The sequence below is a fragment of the Mobula birostris genome, chromosome 29 (assembly GCF_030028105.1).
Source record: "Mobula birostris isolate sMobBir1 chromosome 29, sMobBir1.hap1, whole genome shotgun sequence".
NCBI lineage: Eukaryota > Metazoa > Chordata > Chondrichthyes > Myliobatiformes > Myliobatidae > Mobula > Mobula birostris.
The window spans coordinates 31747726-31769099 of record NC_092398.1 but is presented as its reverse complement, the minus strand read 5'-3'; the positions used below and the strand labels follow the sequence as shown (position 1 = coordinate 31769099).

Sequence of the window (21374 nt, the reverse complement as noted above, 5' to 3'; positions counted from 1 at the left end):
CACTTCCAAAGCCTGCCTGACGTTGGCCTGAGGTGGAATGCACACCACTACCAGGGTGATGGCAGAAAAATCCCTTGGCAGACAAAATAGACAACAGCTGGATGTTCAAGGTCGGGTGTTCCATAGTGCATTACTCATAAAGTATACTCCACTGGACTCAAAAACAATTATTTCCCTCAAACCATCAGGCTGATGAACACCTCCACCCATTAACCCACCCACCACATACATTGCACATGGTGTTTTATATTTATTATTATAAATATATACATTTAATATTTATATTTATTATATTAATTGTGGGGTTTGGTCATTTATTGTTATCTTTATACTTAATACATTATTTTATGCTGCATCGGATCCTTTACACCTCATGAACTGAAGAATGACAATAAATAATCGAATTTTGAAAATAAACCCGATTCTGATTCTAATTCTAATCCTGTCAGTGTGCCAGACATCTTCTTCACTACCCTGTCTCCCTGTGATGCCACTTTCCACGAACTATGCACTTGTACTCCCAGATCCCTCTGTTCTATAAAACTGCCCAGGACCCTGTATAACAAAAAGCTCGATTTGACTTAAATCTGCTGAGGCTATTCCACTGTGGGAGGCATCACAGCAGACTAACCTGCCTCAACATCTTGGTCGCAAACTTCCCAAACCATATTCATAGGTTGGCACATTATCAGAGTGGGGTGGGGAGTCTTTACTAGATTGTAAGCAGAAACCCCATTTAATTTCCTTTGCAACCCACAGTTTGATGGGGACCTAACTTTTTCCTTTAAAAGACTGGGCTGCCAATTCAGCGGCGGGCTCAGATCGTCAATCATCATTGGCTGATACTTCTGACAATCACATTAGCTTTCCACACTATTGGCGCAGGGATATGTCAATTGCATGATTTCGGCGCCGGAGTAGTTGGAGGGCGGGCCTAGAAGCAGGAGAGAGAACTTTGAACGTGGCCCCGCCTTCTCCTCGCAAGATAGGTCCACTTGCCCGTCAATCGGCGATGGTCGCGTCGCTGGTTGGGTGGAGACGGCCAGGCGTAGCCAATCAGAGAAGGCGGTCAGGCTCAGTCACGTGGTGCTTGCTGAGGCGAGGGACGGCGAACGGCGGTTTGTTCGGGCTTTGAGCAGCGAGATCGGCCGCCATGAATATCCGTAACGCTAGGGTGAGTGAACTTCGGGGATAGACGGTGGCGGGAAGAAGCCTTCGGCTCCCGATAGTCAGGGTCTTCGGGCGGAGTTGTAACTTCCCCAGCCCGGTGCCAACGGTTGGTAAAATCGGGCCGAAGAGCGGCCGCGTGGAGACCGGGACGCAGGCCACGCCCCTTGGCCACGTTACGCTGAGCTCGCGATGTGGTTTTCCCCGCCTCACCCGTGACCTCGGTTGGCACTTCCGCCTTTATATTGGGGTTCCATCCTATATAGAAAACCTTCGGCCCAATTAGAAATTATCTGAGGATACCCATAGTCCTCTATTTTTCTAAGCTTCATGTCCCTATCCAGGAGTCTCTTAAAAGACCCTATCATGGGGGAGATTCAAACAAGAGGACATGAGTTGAGAGTTAAAGGGCAAAAGTTTAGAGGTAACTTACTCAGAGAGTGGAGGCTGTGTGGAACGAGCTTCCAGCAGAAGTGGTTGAGGCAGGTTCGATGTTGTCATTTAAAGTTAAATTGGATAGCTATATGGACAGGAAAGGAATGGAGGTTTATGGGCTGAGTGCAGGTCGGCGGGACTAGGTGAGAGTGAGAGTTCGGCACAGACTAGAAGGGCTGAGATGGCCTGTTTCCATGCTGTAATTATTATATGGTTATATCCACCTCCACTACCTTTGCCGGCAGCCCAGTCCATGCACTCACCACTGTCTGTGTTAAAAAAACTTACCCCTGACATCTCCTCTGTACTGAAAGGTCTAGAGCGGACATGATGAGGATGTTTCCTATGGATCAGAAGGCACAGCCTCAGAGTAGAAGGACGTTCCTTTAGGATTGAGATGAGGTCGAATTTCTTTAGGCAGAGCATGGTAAATTTGTGAAATTCATTGTCACAGATGACTGCGGAGTCCAAGACATTGGATATATTTAAAATGGAGATTGATAGATTCTTGATGAGTTAGAGTGTCAAAGGCTAAGGGGAGAAGGCAGGGGGATGAAGGTGAGTGGGAAAATAATCTGTCATGATTGTACCTTGCAGTATTTTAGATGGGCTGAAGCAACACTCACAACACGCTGGAGGAACTCAGTAGGTCAGGCAGCATCCGTGGAACTGATCAGTCAATGTTTCGGGCCAAAACCCTTCGTCAGGACTGAAGAAGGAAAGGGCAGAGACCCTATAAAGAAGGTGGGGGGAGGGTAGGAAGGAGAAGGCTGGTAGGTTCCAGGTGAAAAACCAGTAAGGGGAAAGATAAAGGGGTGGGGGAGGGGAAGCAGGGAGGTGATAGGCAGGAAAGGTGAAGAAGGAATAGGGGAACACACAATGGGTAGTAGAAGGAGGTGGAACCATGAGGGAGGTGATAGGCAGCTCGGGGAGGGGACAGAGTGAAATAGGGATAGGGGAAGGGAGGGGGAGGGAATTATCGGAAGTTGGAGTATTATATGTTCATGCCAAGGGGCTGGAGACTGCTTAGACGGTATATGAGGTGTTTCTCCTCTAACCTGAGTTTAGGTGTTGCTCCTCCAACCTGCAGAGTATTTTGTTTTAGATGGGCCGAATGGCCTAATTCTGCTCCTTTGTGTTTTAGAAAGTTGAAGATGCGCAGCACAACAAAGAATGGCAGGTGCTTCGGATGCACTGCAGAAGGTGTGTGGAAACAGACATGCATAGTTCGAGAGGCATTTAGGCAGACTTGTGAACATTAAGATTTGCTTATTAGCCACATGCAAATCAAAAAAATATGCTGTGAAATGCTTTGTTTTGTGTCAACAGCCAACATAGTCCAAGGATTGAGCTGGGGATGGCCCGCAAGCGTCGCCATGCTTCTGACGCCCACATGGCGGTGGCTGTCCATCGTGTCTGACAATGATAGGAAACCTGAGCGGGAGAGTTATTAAAGTGGAAAAGCCAGTTCCACTCTTTCGACCTCAGAAGTCCGGGTCCAGTGGATGACCGTGACATCTTCTGTGCCCTGTCAGGCCCTCTGCTCTCCACGTGGTGTTGCAGAACCGCCTTCCTAGCCATTGGATCTCTCTCTAGATCCCATCCGCCCAAGCTGCCGGAGCTGACTTTGGATGCTGGGACAGGCATTTCCCTACCTCATCGGGATATGAGGCCGCTGGCTACCCTTACCTGATTTAACCCGAAGTTTTGTAGCAAGGTGTGGCCCCTGTCATGTGCAAACAGCTACATGGAGCCACAGGTGAGAGCTGAGTGCCTGTTGGGGACCAAAGGTGAGTGAGCTGCGTTTGTGCACGATAAGTCCTTTCACCAGAGGTGCTACCCCTCCCTAGACACCCCATAAATCCTAACCTAGCATGCCTGCAGCTCACTAGTCGTCACCCTTACAGTCATTGGAATGTGGGAGGAAACCAGAGCACCCGGTGGAAAGCCATGTGGTCACCTGGAGAACTTGAGGCAATGGAAATCGTCAGGAACAGGCACGGTTTGGAGGGATGCAGACTGATTGCTGGCAGATACCTGTAGTTTAATGAGGTGTCATGGCTGGTGCAGGCATTTTGGGCTGAGGAGCTTGTTACTGTGATGTAGCTTCCTGTGCTCTGTGAAAGGGGACTTTTAAGATGATGGGCTTTGTGGTGTGAATGCATCAGGTTAAGGAGAAGCGCATGGTCAAGTGGTTAAGGCGTTTGTCTAGTGATTTGAAGGTCGCTAGTTCGAGCCTTGGCTGAGGCAGCGTGTGTGTCCTTGAGCAAGGCACTTAACCACACATTGCTCTGCGACGACACTGGTGCCAAGCTGTATGGGTCCTAATGCCCTTCCTTTGGATAACATTGATGGTGTGGAGAGGGGAGACTTGCAGCATGGGCAACTGCTGGTCTTCCATACAACCTTGCCCAGGCCTGCGCCCTGGAAACCTTCCAAGACGCAAATCCATGGTCCCATGAGACTAACGGACGCCTAAAAAAAAAAGGAGAAGCTGTCAATCGAAAGTGCTCACTGAGGTACCATGGACATCTTGGCTCCATGACATATAATGGAACAGAGCGAGCTAGAATTCATTGGAAGTGGTGTCATGGATGAACAAAAGTGGTGAGAAACAGTGTCCGAGCATTAAGTGCAGGAGTTGGGACATCATGTTGTAGTTCTACAGGTTGTTGGTGAGGCCGCACTTGGAGCAGTGTGTACAGTTTGGGTCACCCAATTCGTACAAAAAACATTAGATTGGAAAAGGTTTGGAGAAGATTTATGAGGAGGTCTTGAGGGCTAGAGTTTTGGTCAGGCTGGGTCTTTTTTCCTGGGAATGGAGAAGGAGATGTGATCATTATGATTATGAGAAGCAGGAATAAGCTGGACACCTGCTAGTCTTTTTCTCATAGTAGGGGAGACCAAAACTAAGGGTGTATTAAGTCTAGCATGAGAGCAGAAGGTTTAAAAGGGATCTAACGCAACCATTTCAGGCAGAGGGTGGTGAGTATATGGAACGAGCTGTCAGGGTAATTGGTTGAGGCAGGTACAATAGTTTCATGTAAGAGGCATTTGGATAGGTACATGGAGAAGTGGGACATGTGCTGAATGCAAGAAGTTCAGATTAGCTGATTGGACACTGTGGTCAAGTTGGGATAAAGGGCCTATATTTATGCTCCGTTGCTTAATGACTCCAAACCTAATTAGGAATCAGGAGGTACCCTGACAGGTGTGAGAGTGTGTAACTCTGTCCCATGGGGAAGAGTTGAGGGGGGGGGAACAAGGTCTGAGGGAGAAGGTAAGAGAGTTACATTAGCTGCATAGGATGGGTGGGTTGCGGTTACACACACAAAATGGTAAGAGTAACTCAACAGGTCAGGCAGCATCTGTGGAGATGTCATTGTTTAAGGCTGAAATCTCCCATGAGGACTGGAAAGGAAGGGGGCAGATGACAAGATAAGAAGGTGGGGGGAGGGAAAGGATGGTGATAGGTGGAATAGGAGAGGAGGAAGGTAGGTTGGTGGTGGGGGAGTGTGAAGGAATAATTTAAAAAGTTAAGAAGTGATGGGTGGAAAAGGTAAAGGACTGAAGAAATGAACAGAAGAGGAATGTGCACCACGGGAGAAAGTGAAGGAAGAGGGGCACCAGAGAAGGGGGTGAAAGGCAGGAGAGGAGAAGAGGAGGGATAAGAGGAGAACCGGAATGGGGAATGGAAAAAGAGATGGAGGAGAGGGGAGAAATTACTGGTAGTTATAGAAATTGATGTTCATGCTGTCAGGTTGGAGGCTACCCAGACAGAAGATATTGCACCTCCAACCTGAGATGGCCTCATCTTGGAGTAGATGGGGCCGTGGACCAACATTGCAGAATTGGAATGGGCAGTAGAATTAAAATGGATGGAAACCAGGAATTCCTTCCTGTTGTGTGAGGAACGAAGGTGCTCGATGAAGTGATTCCCCCCCCCCCACCCAACCTATATCAGATCTCACCAATGTAGAGGAAGGAGGCTGCGTTGGGAGTACCGGATACAGTAGAATACCTTGACAGACTTGCAGGGATTTAATTGGAGTTGCCAGAATCAACTCGTTAGGCTGAAAAATCTCCTCATAGACATTATTATGTGCCGTGCCATATGACGAAGGCTATCCTGCTTTTTCCATGACCATGATCTTGGCAAATTTTCCTACAGAAGTGGTTTGCCATGCTGCCTTCTGGGCAGTGTCTTTACAAAGACGTGTGATCCCAGACATTATCAATACTCTTCAGAGATTAACTGCCTGGCGTCAGTGATCACATAACCAGGACTTGTGATGTGCACCGGCGGCTCCCGTGGCTTCAAGTGACCCTGATTAGGGGCGAAGCAGGTGCTGCACCTTGCCCAAGGGTGACCTGCGGACTAGCGAAGAGAAGGAACGCCTTACATCTCCTTTGGTAGAGACATATCTCCATGCTGTCAGCCACTGAAAGGTTGCCTCCAATTTCGAAAGAGCGGAAGCTTTGTGTCGTGTCAGAATAATAATGGTTTTATTAATTGGGTAATTCCATTATAGATTGTTGGTGTACGAAGCAGGTCAGTGAATGAAGTAGTACGGTGATGCAGATGATAGGTTTATAGTGATGGGGATCAGGGTGGGTGGGTGAAGATGTTGTTCTGACAGATGTGGAGATGAGACAGATGGAGAGGTTGACAGCAGGACCTACAGCTATTCTTGGCCAGTCCTGGCATGAATATGTGACAAGTGCTGACAGCTGAGAGATTAGGGCAGTCTTATCTGCACCCAATGCTGATCTTTGCACCCCTCCCCCCAGCACCCTGATCTGAGGCTCCCAGAGCAGATTACCAAAGAGGCTTACGAATAATCCAATCGGCTTGTTGTTAATCCTTCTGCACCTGCCAAGGTGCCGACTGTTTAACCCATGGCAGTTTGCTGAGCTGCGTTCATCTCAAAGCTCAAGGTAAACTGTGATCAGGTCAACAAAGAAATTGCCCCTCCAATACTGAACACCTTCCCATCCACCTTGGGGTGTGACCCTGCACTGAGACTCGGCTCTTCAGCTGTGCAGAAGTTTAATGGAAAGCCTCATTGTGGTTGTTATTTAATGCAGTCGGGTGTGAGGTGTTTCACTTTGGGAGGATAAACCAGGGTAGGGCTTGCACAGTGAGCTGCAGGACACTGAGGAGTGCACTGAAGCAAAGAGATCCTTGAAAGTGACATCCCAGGTGGATAGGGTCATGTGATCTTCGGGCACATTGGCCTTCTTCAATAAAAGTACTGAGTACAGGAATTGCAATGTGTTGAAGTTGTATGAGACATTGGTGAGACCTTATTTGGAGTACTGTAGTACTGTGTGCAGTTCTGGTCTCCTACCTACAGGAAATGTGCAAATAAGATTGAAGGATTACTGACCAAATTTGCAATGATGTTGTCAGGACTTGAGTTATAAGGAAAGGTTGAATAGATGTGGTTTTTGTTCCCTGGAACGTAGAAGACTGAGGTTTTGATAGAGGTTGACAAAATTATGAGGGGTATAGATAGGGTAAATGTAAACAGGCTTTTTCCACTGAGCTTGGGTGAGACTAGAACTCTTAAGACTCATGGGTTAAGGGTGAAAGGTGAAGTGTTTCAGGGGAACATGAGGGGGATCTTCTTTACTCAGAGGGTGGTGCGCGTGTAGAACGAGCTGCCAGGGAAAGTATTGGATGGAAAGGGTATTGATGTATATGGTTCTGGTGCAGGTCAATGGGACGAGGCAGAATTATAGTTCAGTATGGACTAGATGGGAAGAAGGGCCTGTTTCTGTGCTGTAATGCTCTGTGATGATGGTTGCGAACTATCTCTGGTCTCCCAGTGCTCATCAGAGCAGATTCCACAACGGAGGAACAGTGTTTCGAGCCCAAATGATGCGGGTTCAAGCCCACACCTCCTTCAACATATCTCTTTTATCATTTTGTTCTGCCATGGCTACAGATGTGGAAACTTAGCCTTTATTGCAGCATGGTTAGAGTTCAGAGTTGGGGGAGATACTATCCACAGTTTTGGTCCCCTTACGTAAGAAAGGATGTGCTCGTGTTGGAGGTAGTCAAAGAGATTCACTGAGGGGGATAATAAGACAAGCAATTAGCTTCAAAACAGGACAAAATCTGCAGTTGCTGGAAATCCAAAACAACACAGGCAAAATGCTGGAGGAACTCAGCAGGCCAGGCAGCATCTATGGTAAAGAGTAAACAGTTGATGTTTCGTACTGAGGCCCTTCATCAGGCCTGGAAGGGAAGGGGAGAAATCAGAATAAGAAGATGAGGGGAGGGGAGGAAGTACAAGGTGGCAGGTGATAGGTGAAACCGGGAGAGGGGTAGGGGGTGAAGTAAAGAGCTGGAAAGTTGATTGGTGTAAGAGTTAAAGGGCTGGAGAAAGGGGAATCTGATTGGAGAGGACAGAAGGCCATGGAGGTAAGGGGAGGAGCACCAGAGAGACGTGATAGGTAGGGCTGCTAAGGAGATAAGGAGAGAAAGAGGAATGGGAAACTGAAGGAGGTAGGGGAGGTGCAGTTACCGAAAGTTCGAGAAATCAATGTTTATGCCGTCAGGTTGGAGGTTACCCAGATGGAATATAGGTTATTGCTACCCAGAGGGAGTATAATTTGTTGCATCTCCAACCTGAATGTGGCCTTGTCTTGGCAGTAGAAGAGGCCGTGGACTGACATGTCGGAATGGGATATAGAATTGAAATGGGTGGTCACAGGGAGATTCCACTTTTTGTGGCGATGGAGCGTGGTAGCTGCTTGACGGAGTAGTCTCCCAATCTACGTTGAGTCTCACTGATATACAGGAAGCCACACTGGGAGCATTGGATACGGTAGATGACCCCAGTAGGCTTGCAGGTGAAGTATCTTCTCTCCCGGAAGGTCCGTTCGGGGCCCTGAATAATTGTGAGGGAGGAGGTGTAGAGTCAGGTGTGGCCCTTGTTCTGCTTGCAACGATAAGCTCTCTATGTGACTTCCTTGTCCACTTGTCCCTCCCCACTGAACTCCCTTCTGGTACTTATCCTTGCAAGAGGACCGGAGGAAATCCATACAGTCACAGGGAGAACGTACAGACTCCTTACAGACAGCAGCGGGAGTTGAGCCCAGGTCGCTGGTACTGTAGAGTGTTGTGCTAGCTATTATACTAATGAGATAATATTCATGGATTATTCAGAAACCTGATGGCAGAGGGGAAAGACTTCAATCTAACTGTGAAGTATATTGTGGTAATTCCTCCTGTTTGATCTGCCCACAGCCCGAAGACCTGATGAACATGCAACACTGCAATCTGCTATGCCTTCCTGAAAACTACCAGATGAAGTATTATTTCTACCATGGCTTGTCCTGGCCTCAGGTAGGGACTATCCCATGCACCATATGTGACAACATCACCACAAGTGGTATATTTGAGCTCCGCAGCCAGATTGGTGGGCCTGTAATCCTGACCGATGTTCCTCGATGTGGAGCTGTGCCCAGGGAATTCTGTTCAGTCAGAGAGCACTGGCCAGAGAGTGCTTCTCTCCCTGCTGCCTGACTTGCCCATTATTTCCTCACTTAATTACATTTGCTATCCGGGTAAAGATTAGTCCTAGCTCTAACCACCCCAATGTCTCCACTCCAAAATGATAACCTCTGAAGTTGGGGAAGAAAGTAAAACCCGTTTTAATTTAGTGCTATTCATAATCTTGATATGCGTCAGATTAGTCCAGTTTAAGGTAGAAAATTGATTTAACATTTGAACAGTATTGTGCCACTTGGACTATTGTGTACAGTTTTGGTCACCCTGTTGCAGGAAAGACATTAAAAATTAGATTGATTTGTCACATATACATCGAAACTTTGAAACATACAATGAAGTATGTTGTTTGCATTGAGGATGTGCTGGAGCTAGCCTGTAAATGTTGTCATGCTTCCAGTGCCAACATAGCATACCCACAACTCACTGACCCTAATGTCTTTTTTGACCCTAATGCCAATGCACCACAGTCAATTCCAAATACATGTAAATGTATGTGGCAAATGAAGTTGATTCTTAATCTTTGGAATGTGGGAGGAAACCAGAGGAAACCCACATGATTATAGAGGGGCGTACAATCTCGTTACAGATAGTGGTGGGAACTGTACCCCGATTGTACAACTGGCGTTACGCTAACCCCACAGTAACGTGACATGTGACAAATAGCTCTAATCTTAGCTGCTCGGTTTCAGGCATTGTGCGCTAATCGCTCTCTATTTCTTTCCAGCTCTCTTACATTGCTGAGGACGAGAATGGAAAGATTGTGGGCTATGTTCTGGCTAAAATGTAAGTGGATGTAAGCCCTGTGGTTTCCTTCCTCCTGGGCTTCCTAATTGGGATCGTCAGGGTCAGATTGAATTGGGTTGGGTGAAGTTTTGGGTTCGGGCTGGGAGTTCAGGACTGTTTGCACAGTATCACAAGTGGTTTCCGATCTGTTTTCTACTGGAATGGTTGGGTCAGGCATGGAGTAAATTATCAATATTTGGATTTAAACTTTTTTGGGAAATCCACACCCTGCAGACTCCTTTCCAAAGTCTTTATAAAGATTAGCTTTACGTATCACATGTATAGTGAAACATACAGTGAAATGCATCGTTTCCGTTAATGACCAACATGGTCCGAGGAGGTGCTGGAGGCAGCCCACGAGTGTCGCAATGAGCACCTAGAGGAAACCCACCTGGTCACGGGGAGAACGTATAGACAGCGAGATTGAACCTTGATGGCTGATCACTGGTGATGTAAAGCTCTGTACTAATGGCTACACTACCATGCATAGCATTCTGACTTGGCCATAGATCAATACCGCACAGAAAGGGGCCCTTCAGCCCAACTTGTCAATACTGACCAGCTGAGATAGTCCCCATTTGCTTAAAATTGGCCTGCATCCCAAACTTCCCCATCTATTCATCAACATATCTTTTAAAAGATTTACTGTGAGCACTTCCTGTAGCAGCTCATTCAATGAATGCACCATCCTCCGATGAAGAAGCTATTGCTCAGGTCTTTTAAATATTTCCCCTCTCATCTTAAGCCCTCTAGTTGTGGGTTGCACAGTAGCGTAGTGGTTAGCACAACATCTTACAGCGTCGGCTATTATGTTGGGGTTCAGTTCCCACTGCTGTCTGTAAAGAGTTCGTATCTTGTCCCTGTGACCTCCTGGGTTTCCTCTGGATGCTCCAGTTTGCTCACACAGTTGAAAGACGTACAGTTAGACTTAGTAAGTTGTGGGCATGCTATGCTAGTGCCTGAAGCATGGTGATACTTGCAGGCTGCCCAGCACAATACTTGCTGATTTGTTTGGATGCAAACTGTGCATTTCACTGTATGTTTTGATGATTATTATTGTCATATACAGTATATATAGCTAGGGTGCATAAGACTTTGGCAAAGTACTGTACATATTATTAGTATGCATAATACAAATTATAAATTACAAGTATATAAAAATTAAATCAGTAGTGCAGAAAGAAGAATAAAAATACTGAGATAGTGTTCATGGGTTCAATGTCCATTCAGAATTCTGATGCCAGGGGGAAAGAAACTGCTCCTGAAACATTTGAGTGGGTGCCTCGTACCTCCTCTTTGATAGTAGCAATGAGAAGACGACATGTTCTTAATGATGCATGCTGCCTTTTTGAAGATGCCCTTGATGGTGGATGGGGAGGCGAGTGCCCATGACGGAACTGGCTGAGCTGACAACTTTCTGCAGTTTTTTTCCTGATCCTTTGCAGTAGCCCTTCAGACTATAATGCAACCAGTTAGAATGCTCTCCACAGTACATCTATAGAAATTTCCTTGGTGACCGGCATATTCTCCTCAAACTCCTAATGAAATATTGCCACTGTCGTGTCTTCTTTGTAATTACCTCAGTATGTTTGCCCAGGATAGATCCTCAGAGATGGAACTTGGAAACTGCTCTCTTTCCCCTTCTGATCCCTTGATGAGGACTCGTGTGTGTTCCCTCGACTTCCCCTTATGGAAGTTCACAATCAATTCCTTGGTCTTAATGACGTTGAGTGCAAGGTTGTTGCTAAAAACACCACCAAACCAGCTGATCTATCTGGCCTCCTCCTCGCCATTTGCTACTCTGCCAACAATAGTTGTGTCATCAGCAAATTTATAGATGGTATTTGAGCTGTGCCTAGCCACACATTTGTGGGTGTAGAGTGGGCTAAGCACGCATCCTTGAGGTGTGCTAGTATTGATTGTCAGCGAGGAGAAAGTGGTGTCTCAGTGAGGAAGACCATAAGACATAGGAGCAGAATTAGGCCATTCAGCCTATCGAGTCTGCTCCACTATTCCATCATACACCTGCCTTCTCGTCGTATACTTTGATATCCTAACTGATCAGTAAGCGATCAACTTCCGCCTTAAACATATGCACGGACTTGGCCTCCCACAGTCTGTGACAGAGCATTCCTCATTTACTATTCTCTGGCTAAAAAAAAAAATCCTCGTAACCTCTGTTCTAAAGTTTCACCATTCAATTTTGAGGCTGTGCCCTCTAGTTCTGGATATCCCCACCATAGAAACATCCTCTTCTCATCCACCTGATCTAGTCCTTTCAACATTCAGTAGGTTTCCTCCTTCATTCTTCTAAATTCCAGTGAGTACAGGCCCAAAGCTTCCAAAGGCTCCTCATAAAGAACCCGTTTATTCTTGCAATCATCCTCATAGAAACCATAGAAAAACTACAGCACAGAATCAGGCCTTTTGGCCCTTCTTGGCTGTGCCGAACCATTTTCTGCCTAGTCCCACTGACCTGCACACGGACCATATCCCTCCATACACCTCCCATCCATGTATCTCTCCAATTTATTCTTAAATGTTAAAAAAGAACCCGCATTTACCACCTCGTCTGGCAGCTCATCCGACACTCATGGATCTGCACTGGACTCTCTCCAATGACAACACATCCTTTCTGAGATATGGGACCCAAAACTGTTGACAAAACTCCAAGTGCAGCCTGACGTGTCTTAAAAAGGCTGAGCATTATCTCCTAGCTTTTGTATTCTATTCCCCTTAAGATAAATACCAACAGTGCATTTGCCTTTACCCCAAACTCAAACCTGTAAATTAACATTCTGAGAGTCTTGCACGAGGACCCCCAAGTCCCTCTGCACCTCTGATGTTTGAACCTTCTCCCCATATAGATAGAACATAGAAAACCTACAGTACAATACAGGCCCTTCGGCCCACAATGCTGTGCCGAACATGTACTTACTTTAGAAATTCCCTAGAGTTACCCATAGCCCTCTATTTTTCTAAGCTCCATGTACCTATCCAGGAGTCTCTTAAAAGACCCTATCGTACCACCGTTGCCGGCAGCCCATTCCACGCAATCACTACTCTCTGCATAAAAAACTTACCCCTGACATCTCTTCTGTACCTACTTCCAAGCACCTTAAAACTGTGCCCTCTTATGTAAGCCATTTCAGCCCTGGGGAAAAAGCCTCTGACTACCCACACGATCAATGCCTCTCATTATCTTGTATACCTCTATCAGGTCACCTCTCATCCTCTGTCGCTCCAAGAAAAAAAGGCTGAGTTCACTCAACCTATTCTCAGAAGGCATGCTCCCCAATCCAGGCAACATCTGAGTAGGTCTCCTCTGCACCCTTTCTATAGTTTCCACGTCCTTCCCGTAGTGAGGCGACCAGAATTGAGCACAGTACTCCAAGTGGGGGTCTGACCAGGGTCCTATGTAGCTGCAACATTACCCCTCGGCTCTTGAACTCAATCCCACAGTTGATGAAGGCCAATGCATCTTTTGCCTTCTTAAGCACAGAATCAACTTGCCTAGCAGCTTTGGGTGTCCTGTGGGCTCAGACCCCAAGATCCCTCTGATCCTCCACACTGCCAAGAGTCTTACCATTAATACTATATTCTGCCATCATATTTGACCTACCAAAATGAATCACCTCACACTTATCTGGGTTGAACTCCATCTGCCACTTTTCAGCCCAATTTTGCATCCTATCAATGTCCCGCTGTAACCTTTGATAACCCTCCATACTATCCACAACACCCCCAACCTTTGTGTCATCAAAAAATTTACTAACCCATCCCTCCACTTCCTCATCCAGGTCATTTATAAAAATCACAAAGAGAAGGGGTCCCAGAACAGATCCCTGTGACACTCAAAGTTGCTACGCAGGATGACTCTAGTTAAGAAGGCATAAGGTGCATTGGCCTTCATCAATTGTGGAATTGAGCTTAAGAGCCGAGAGGTAATGTTGCAGCTATATAGGACCCTGGTCAGACCCCACTTGGAGTACTGTGCTCAATTCTGGTTACCGCACTACAGGAAGGACGTGGAAACCATAGAAAGGGTGCAGAGGAGATTTACAAGGATATTGCCTGGATTGGGGAGCATGCCTTATGAGAATACGTTGAGTGAACTCGGCCTTTTCTCCTTGGAGCAGCGGAGGATGAGAGGTGACCTGATAGAGGTGCAAAGATAATGAGAGGCATTGATCATGTGAATAGTCAGGGTTTTTCCCCAAGGCTGAAATGGCTAGCACGAGAGGGCATAGTTTTAAGGTGCCAGGAAGTAGGTACAGAGGAGATGTCAGGGGTAAGTTTTTTACGCAGAGAGTAGTGAGTGCCTGGAATTTGCTGCTGGTAGTGGTGGTGGAGGCGGAAACGATAGGGTCTTTTAAGACACTTCTGGATGGATACATGGAGCTTAGAAAAATAGAGAGCTATGGGTAAGCCTAGGTAGTTCTAAGGTAAGGACATGTTGGGCACAGCTTTGTGGGCTGAAGGGCCTGTATTGTGCTGTTAGTTTTCTGTGTTTCTAAAATAAAATACCACTGGTCACCGACTATGACCTGTCTACAACCACTCTTTGCCTTCTGTGAGCAAGCCAATTCTGGATCCACAAAACAAGGTCCCCTTGGATCCCATGCCTCCTTACTTTCTCAATAAGCCTTGCATGGGGTACTTTATCAAATGCCTTGCTGAAATCCATATACACTACATCTACTGCTCTACCTTCATCAATGTGTTTAGTCACATCCTCAAAAAATTCAGTCAGGCTCATAAGGCATGACCTGCCTTTGACAAAGCCATGCTGACTATTCCTAATCATATTATCTCTCCAAGTGTTCATAAAACCTGCCCTCTCAGGGTCTTTTCCATCAACTACCAACCGCTGAAGTAAAACTCACTGGTCTGTAATTTCCTGGGCTATCTCTACTCCTTTTCTTGAATAAGGGAACAACATCTATAACCCTCTAACCCTCCGGACCCTCTCCCATCCCCACTGATGATGCAAAGATCATTGCCAGGGGCTCGACAGTCTCCTTCCTCACCTTCCACCGTAGCCTGGGGTACATCTCATCCATTCCCGGAGACTTATCCAACTTGATGCTTTCCCAAAGCTCCACCACATCCTCTTCCTGAATGTCTATGTGCTCAAGCTTTTCAGTCTGCTGTAAGTCATCCCTCCAATTGCTCAGATCCTTTTCCACAGTGAATACTAAAGCGAAGTATTCATTGTGTCTACACTGCCTCCTCTGGTTCCTTACACACTTTTCCACTGTCTCACTTAATAGGTCCTATTCTCTCATGTCTTATCCTCTTGCTCTTCACATACTTGTAGAATGCCTTGTGGTTTTCCTTCATCCTGCTCGCCAAGACCTTCTCATGGCTCCTTTTGGCTCTACTAATTTCATTCTTAAGCTCCTTCCTGCGTGCCTTATAATCTTCTAGATCTCTATCATTACCTAGATTTTTGAACCTTTCGTAAGCTTTTTTTTCCTTCTTGACTAGATTTTCAGCAGCCTTTGTGCTCCATGGTTCCTGTACCCTACCATCCCTTCTCTGTCTCACTGGAACGTACCTACGCAGAACGCCACACAGATATCCCCTGAACATTTGCCACATTTCTTCCGTACATTTCCCTGAGAACATCTGTTCCCAATTTATGCTCCCAAGTTCCTGCCTGATAACTTCATATTTCCCCTTACTCCAATTAAACGCCTTCCTAACTTGTATGTTCCTATATCTCTCCAATGCTATGGTAAAGGAGATAGAATTATGATCACTATCTCCAAAATGCTCTCCCACTGACAGACCTGACACCTGACCAGGTTCATTTCCCAATACCAGATCAAGTACAGCCTTTTTTCTTGTAGGCTTATCTACATATTTAGTCAGGAAACCTTCCTGAACACACCTAACAAACTCCACCCCATCTAAACCCCTTGCTCAAAATTTAGGAAATTAAAATCTCTCACCACCACAACCCTGTTACTATTTAAAAAACATCCGGTAGAGTTATTGACGTCTTCCTATTTTTAATTTCCACCCACAGACTCAGTAGATAACCCCTCCGTGACTTCTACCTTTTCTGAAGCTGTGACACTATCTCTGATCAGCAGTGCCACTCCCACTCCTCTTTTGCCTCTCTCCTTGTCCTTCCTGAAACATCTCGAGCCTGACACCCCTGCCCCTGAGCCATCCAAGTCTGTAATGGCCACAACATCGTAGCTCCAAGTAATGATGCACGCTCTAAGCTCATCTGCTTTGTTCATGATGCTTCTTGGATAATAATCAACCCTATGTTCCTTTTACCAAAATGCATATTCATACATTTCCCAACACTGTATTCCATCTGCCACTTTTTTGCCCATTCTTTCAATTTGTCTTAGTCCTTCTGCAATCACTTTGCTTCCTCAGCAATACCCACCCCTATCTTCTTATCCGCAAACTTTGCCACAAAGCCTTCAATTCTGTTATCTAGATCACTGACAATCAATGTGAAAGGAGTCAGTCCCAATACTGACCACGAAGGAACATCACTAGTCACTGGCAGGCGGCAGCCAAATAGAAAAGGTCCCTTTTGTTCCCTCCTGCCTGTCAGCCATTCCTCTATCCATGCCAATATCTTTCCTGTAATGCCATAGGATTTTATCTTGTTAAGCATCCTCATGTGTGGCACCTTATCAAACGACTTCCGAAAATCCAAGCAAATCACATCCACTGCCTCTCCTTTGTCCAAGGATGTCAAGGATCCAGTTATAGAGACCCAGGCTTTGGAGCTTGTTGGTTAGAACTGAACACTGAGTTGCACTGTGCGCAATACTCCAGATGCGGCCTCACCAAACTCTGGATGCAACTGCAATGTAATGCCCCAACTGAGGGGGAGGGGCCACAGTAGCATTCGGTTAACATTGGTCTCCAATTAGGATTCAATTCCTGTCGCTGTCTGTAAGGAGTTTCTACGTTTTCCCCATGATCGATTGGGTATCCTTCAGGTGCTCCAGTTTCTTGTCTCATTCAAAAGCCATAAAATTAAAGATAGCAGTGGTAAGTTGTGGGCATGCTATGTTGGTGCTGGAAGCATGGCACCACATGTGGGCTGCTTCCAGCAGATCATCAGACCGTGGTTGTTGACACAAATAATTAATTTCACTTTATGTTTCAATGAACATGTGACAAATAGTTAATCTTTGTCTTTATCTCTTACATCTTGACTGATGAAGGTCAGTGCGTCAAACTGTGTATCTGTGACATCACTTTCAGCAAGCGGGGTATCTGTACCCCTGGAAAATATATTGCTCAGTTCTTCTCAGTTGCTGAAATTCCCTCCCCTACAGCACTGCGGGAGCGCCTTCACATAATACTCCAGTGGTTCAAGGAGGTGGCTTCCCGTCCCACCCCAACCCAACCTCAAGTGGCAACTAGGGATGCCAATGTTGCCGAGATACCAAGAATAATTTTAAAACGTATACAAAGCATGGTACGAGGATGTTGTCAGGACTAGAGGGCCTGAGTTAAAGATAAAAGATAGTCTTTATTTGTTCAAAGTACTTCTATTATCATAGTTTGTAAGCAGTATACAACCTCGAGATCTTTCTTCCCACGGACAGCCACGAAATAAAGAAACAGGATGGAAGCTGTTCATAGAAAACATCAAACACCTAACTTGCAACAAAAAGAGAACAAATTGCACAAATGGCAAAAAAAAAGAGCGAAAAACAAAATGTAAAACATCAAACCACATTAAGACATTGAAACAGTCTAGGAGTGTTCAGTTCAATACAATTTAGCACTGTGTCATTCATTGTCTGCAGGCTACAGAACCTGAACAACATCGCACAAAATAGCAATAAAAATGGAGAAACCAGAAACACATTATAACCTGAACGACGGTATTCAATCCGCAAACTGCATCGATTAAACCTTGCCCAAGACCCAAGACCCTGGCACCATCCTCCAGCAGCGTTGAGCAAGGCAGGCATCTTCCTGTGGCAGCAGTGAGAGGGGGAGAGAGACCAGTCAAACAGGCAGACTGCGCTGAACACCGGCTCGCCTCTTGCTCTAGTCGCCGCTGTTTTCAGTCTTCCTCACGCTTTAGTCACAATAGAGTCGACCATGGGCCCATGCTCTTCTCCAGGCCGCACGAACCTCGCCAAACTCCCTCCGAGACAGCAATGCGCCAGATCAGCCAATCAGCCCAAAAACACCATCAAAATGTAAACCGCAGTTCCAAAAAGTAGCAGAATCATATTTGAAAGAAGCAGTAAAAGAAGTAGTTTCATCAACTGTCTGAAGGAGATCATCGCCTTTGGTTCTTCTTTAGATTCAAGATTCAAAAAAACCTTATTGTCATTCTAACCATACATCAGCTCTGCAGGGCAGAATGAGACAGCGTTTCTCAGGGGCAGTGCAATCATAACATAACAAACGCAACACTAAATAATAACATAACAATAAATAGTAAAACACAACAGCCACATATCAGTTAAAATCAGTTATAAGTGTCCAGTGCAAGTTAAAAGTGTCCAAAGCAGAGTCAGGTACAGCAGCTATTTAGCAGTCTGACTGCCTGTGGGAGGAAGCTGTTTAGTAGCCTTGTGGTTTTAGTTTTGATGCTCCTGTAACGTTTGCCTGATGGCAGAAGAACAAACAGTTCATGGAGAGAGTGTGAGAGGTCTTTAATGTACCGTGTCTTCTGGAGGCATCGACTCTGAAAGAGGTCTTGGACAGAAGGTAGGGAGACCCCAATAACCTTCTCTGCTCCCCTAACCACCCTCTGCAAGGCTTTTTTGTCAACAGCACTGCAGCTGGAGTACCAGGTTGTGATGCAAAAGGTGAGCACACTCTCAACCACGCTCCTGTAGAATGTAGTTAAGATGTTAGTGGGGAGTGATGCTTGTTAAGCCTCCTCAGAAAGTGCAATCTCTGCTGGGCCCGCTTCACAATTCCAGTGGTGTTCCTGGACCAGGTGAGATTGTCCGAGATCTGCACCCCAAGGAACTTGATGTTTTCCACTCTCTCCACTGTGGAGCCGCTGATGCTGAGGGGTGTGTGCTCAGGCTGAGACCGTCTGAAATCGACGATCATCACCTTGGTTTTGGTGACATTAAGCATCAAGTTGTTATCCCTGCACCAGCTCTCTAGGTGTTTGACCTCCTCCCTGTACATAGTTTCATCATTTTTGCTGATGAGCCCCACCGCTGTGGTATCATCTGCAAATTTAATGATCAGGTTCTTCTTGATCTGGCTGCACAGTCATGTGTTAGCAGTGTAAACAGCGATGGGCTAAGCACACAGCCTTGTGGGGATCCAGTGCTCAGTGTGACGGAGTCAGAGATGTTCCTGACCCCATGTCAGGAAACACAGTGAAATGCGTCAGTTGTGTCAACGACCAAAACAGTCAGGATGAGCTGGGAGGCAGCCTGCATGTGTCACCATGCTTCTGGCACCAACATAGTCTGCTCACAGCTTACCAACCTTTTCTAATCTTTTGGGATGTGGGAGGACACTGGAGCGCTCAGAGGGAACACTCTGGTCATGGGAAGAATATTACAAACTCCTTACAGACAACAGTGGGAATTGAACCCTGATCTCTACAAAGTGATCTACATTAATTACAAATATAAAACACAAAATGATTGATTGGATTAAGGTAAGTGAAGTTATCCATGTTGGTTCAGGACCCTGATGACTGTAGGGTAATAACCGTCCCTGAATTGGGTTTAGTCTTATGAACTTCCATTTTGCATTACATACTTTAGTATGTACCAAAGAGGAATCAAATTTAACCCTTCCATACTCCGTACGATCGGCCAAGAAAGAAGAGTCTCCACAGTGTACAAACTTGTTCAGTTTTCAGTTACCCCTTCCTGTGGCTGGTAAGGCAGTTCCCTGAAAGTGAGTCTCACTGACATGCTGCCTTAAGCACAGTCTGGGTTTCTGTCCCCTGGAGTATCTACTTCAAGGCAGCTCCTGTGGAGGAGGGTCTTTTAAGATGATTGAAGGCTTTGGTGGGGAGGATAAAGATAAAACTGTTTGTTCTGACGGTTGGATTTATACTCAAGAGATTTTGCAGATGCTGGAAATCCAAAGTATTATACAAAAGTGCTGGGAGAACTCAAGCAGTATCTTTGGAGGAGAATGAACAGCTAAATTTTCAGGCTGAGGCCATTCATAAGGGTGGTTGCATTTAACCTTTGGAGCCCTGCGGTCACTCTGCTTTTCTTCTAAAGAACTGCTAATCCTGAGCATGATCTGAAAGATTGTGGTTTTTTTTCCTGACTAATGTAAAGGGAAGGAGTTGAGACATATTGTCTGCAGTCTTGATGATTGGGCTCATCTGTCATTCATGAAGTTGGAACGCCATTCCCCACCTCCCAAAGAAAGAGAGTTCAAGGCCAAGTGGCCCAGTATAGCAGGGTTCAAGAGGGGCCAAATGGCCTCCTCCCCCTGTGGCAGGTGGAGGCTGCTGACCCCTTTTGAGCCTGTCCCTGATCTAGCAGTTTTAGACCCCATGTTTCACCCCTTGAATGATTGCTGACCCGTGGTCTGTTGACTGCTCCTTCTTGCCACGTTCTGTGAGAGGGAGGTGTGCACACATAGCGTGTGTACCTCAGTCTTGCACATTGCTCCCCAGGTAGGGCACTGTCTCGGTATGCGTGCGCACTTCGGAAAGCTGAACCCCACCCCCTTCAGCCTGATACACTGATCATGGCCGCTTTGATCTTATACCCATGTGTGTCTTTATTTCATTTCCTTCTAGGGAGGAAGATCCCGACGACGTCCCACATGGACACATCACCTCTCTGGTATGGAACTTGGGGACAGAGCTCAGTTTGGGCCTGGGGTGGATTTCAATCGGTTCTGGAGTTTCTGCTCTCACCCCCCCCCCCCCCACACCAACAAAGGGCAAACATTCATTACCACAGCTGAAGGCTGTCTTGTCCTGCTGAATAAGGGGTCGGGCAGGGAGATCCCACTCCCTCAAAAGTGGGGAGGAGGAGAAAGAAGAGGTTTATTCATCACCTCCTTTCAGACAGCCCCAGATTAAGGGACAGGGTCTCTTCCCCACTACCGTGGGCAGGGAGGCAGTGTGCAGGTAGCCCACTGCTGCCTCCCGGTGGCTGGTTGTGGAACCACAGTGGGTTTTCTTTCCCACTGCAGCCGCATCCTATCCCACAGCCTTAATTGGGCATTTGTCACAGGGTGTCTCCTGTTCACACTCTCCCTTATGGCTCAGGTGAATGGGTCAGGATCTAGTGAAGTCGTTTATTGTCACAAGTGCGATGAAAAGCTTGCTCGCAGCAGCATCACGAACATGGGTACAGAAAACACACTGACTATAAATTATATAAGTCATTGAATACAAAGAGGGCAAAAGAAAACTTTAGTACAAAATATAAATGCATGATCCTGTAGATGCTGGAGATGAAGAACAACACACACAAAATTCTGGAGGAACTGAGCAGGTCAGGCAGCATCTCTG

At 46.3% G+C, this 21374-nt stretch overlaps 1 protein-coding gene across 7 annotated transcripts in view; it reads left to right on the top strand.

Moving 5' to 3' along the window:
• The first annotated feature begins 1066 nt into the window (after window positions 1-1066).
• The window catches only part of naa10 (N-alpha-acetyltransferase 10, NatA catalytic subuni), a 39949-nt gene continuing 19641 nt past the window's right edge, over window positions 1067-21374 (top strand). Inside the window, exons 1-5 of one of the 7 annotated variants that reach the window (XM_072246443.1) lie at window positions 1075-1174; window positions 2932-3361; window positions 8861-8959; window positions 9849-9907; window positions 20652-20697. In XM_072246443.1, the coding sequence (XP_072102544.1) occupies window positions 3350-3361; window positions 8861-8959; window positions 9849-9907; window positions 20652-20697 (216 nt within the window). In that variant the 5' untranslated portion in view covers window positions 1075-1174; window positions 2932-3349. Of the gene's footprint in view, window positions 1175-2746; window positions 2806-2931; window positions 3393-8860; window positions 8960-9848; window positions 9908-20651; window positions 20698-21374 lie in introns of those variants that run through there. The other 6 variants (XM_072246441.1, XM_072246447.1, XM_072246442.1 and 3 more) reach the window with 6 other exon arrangements.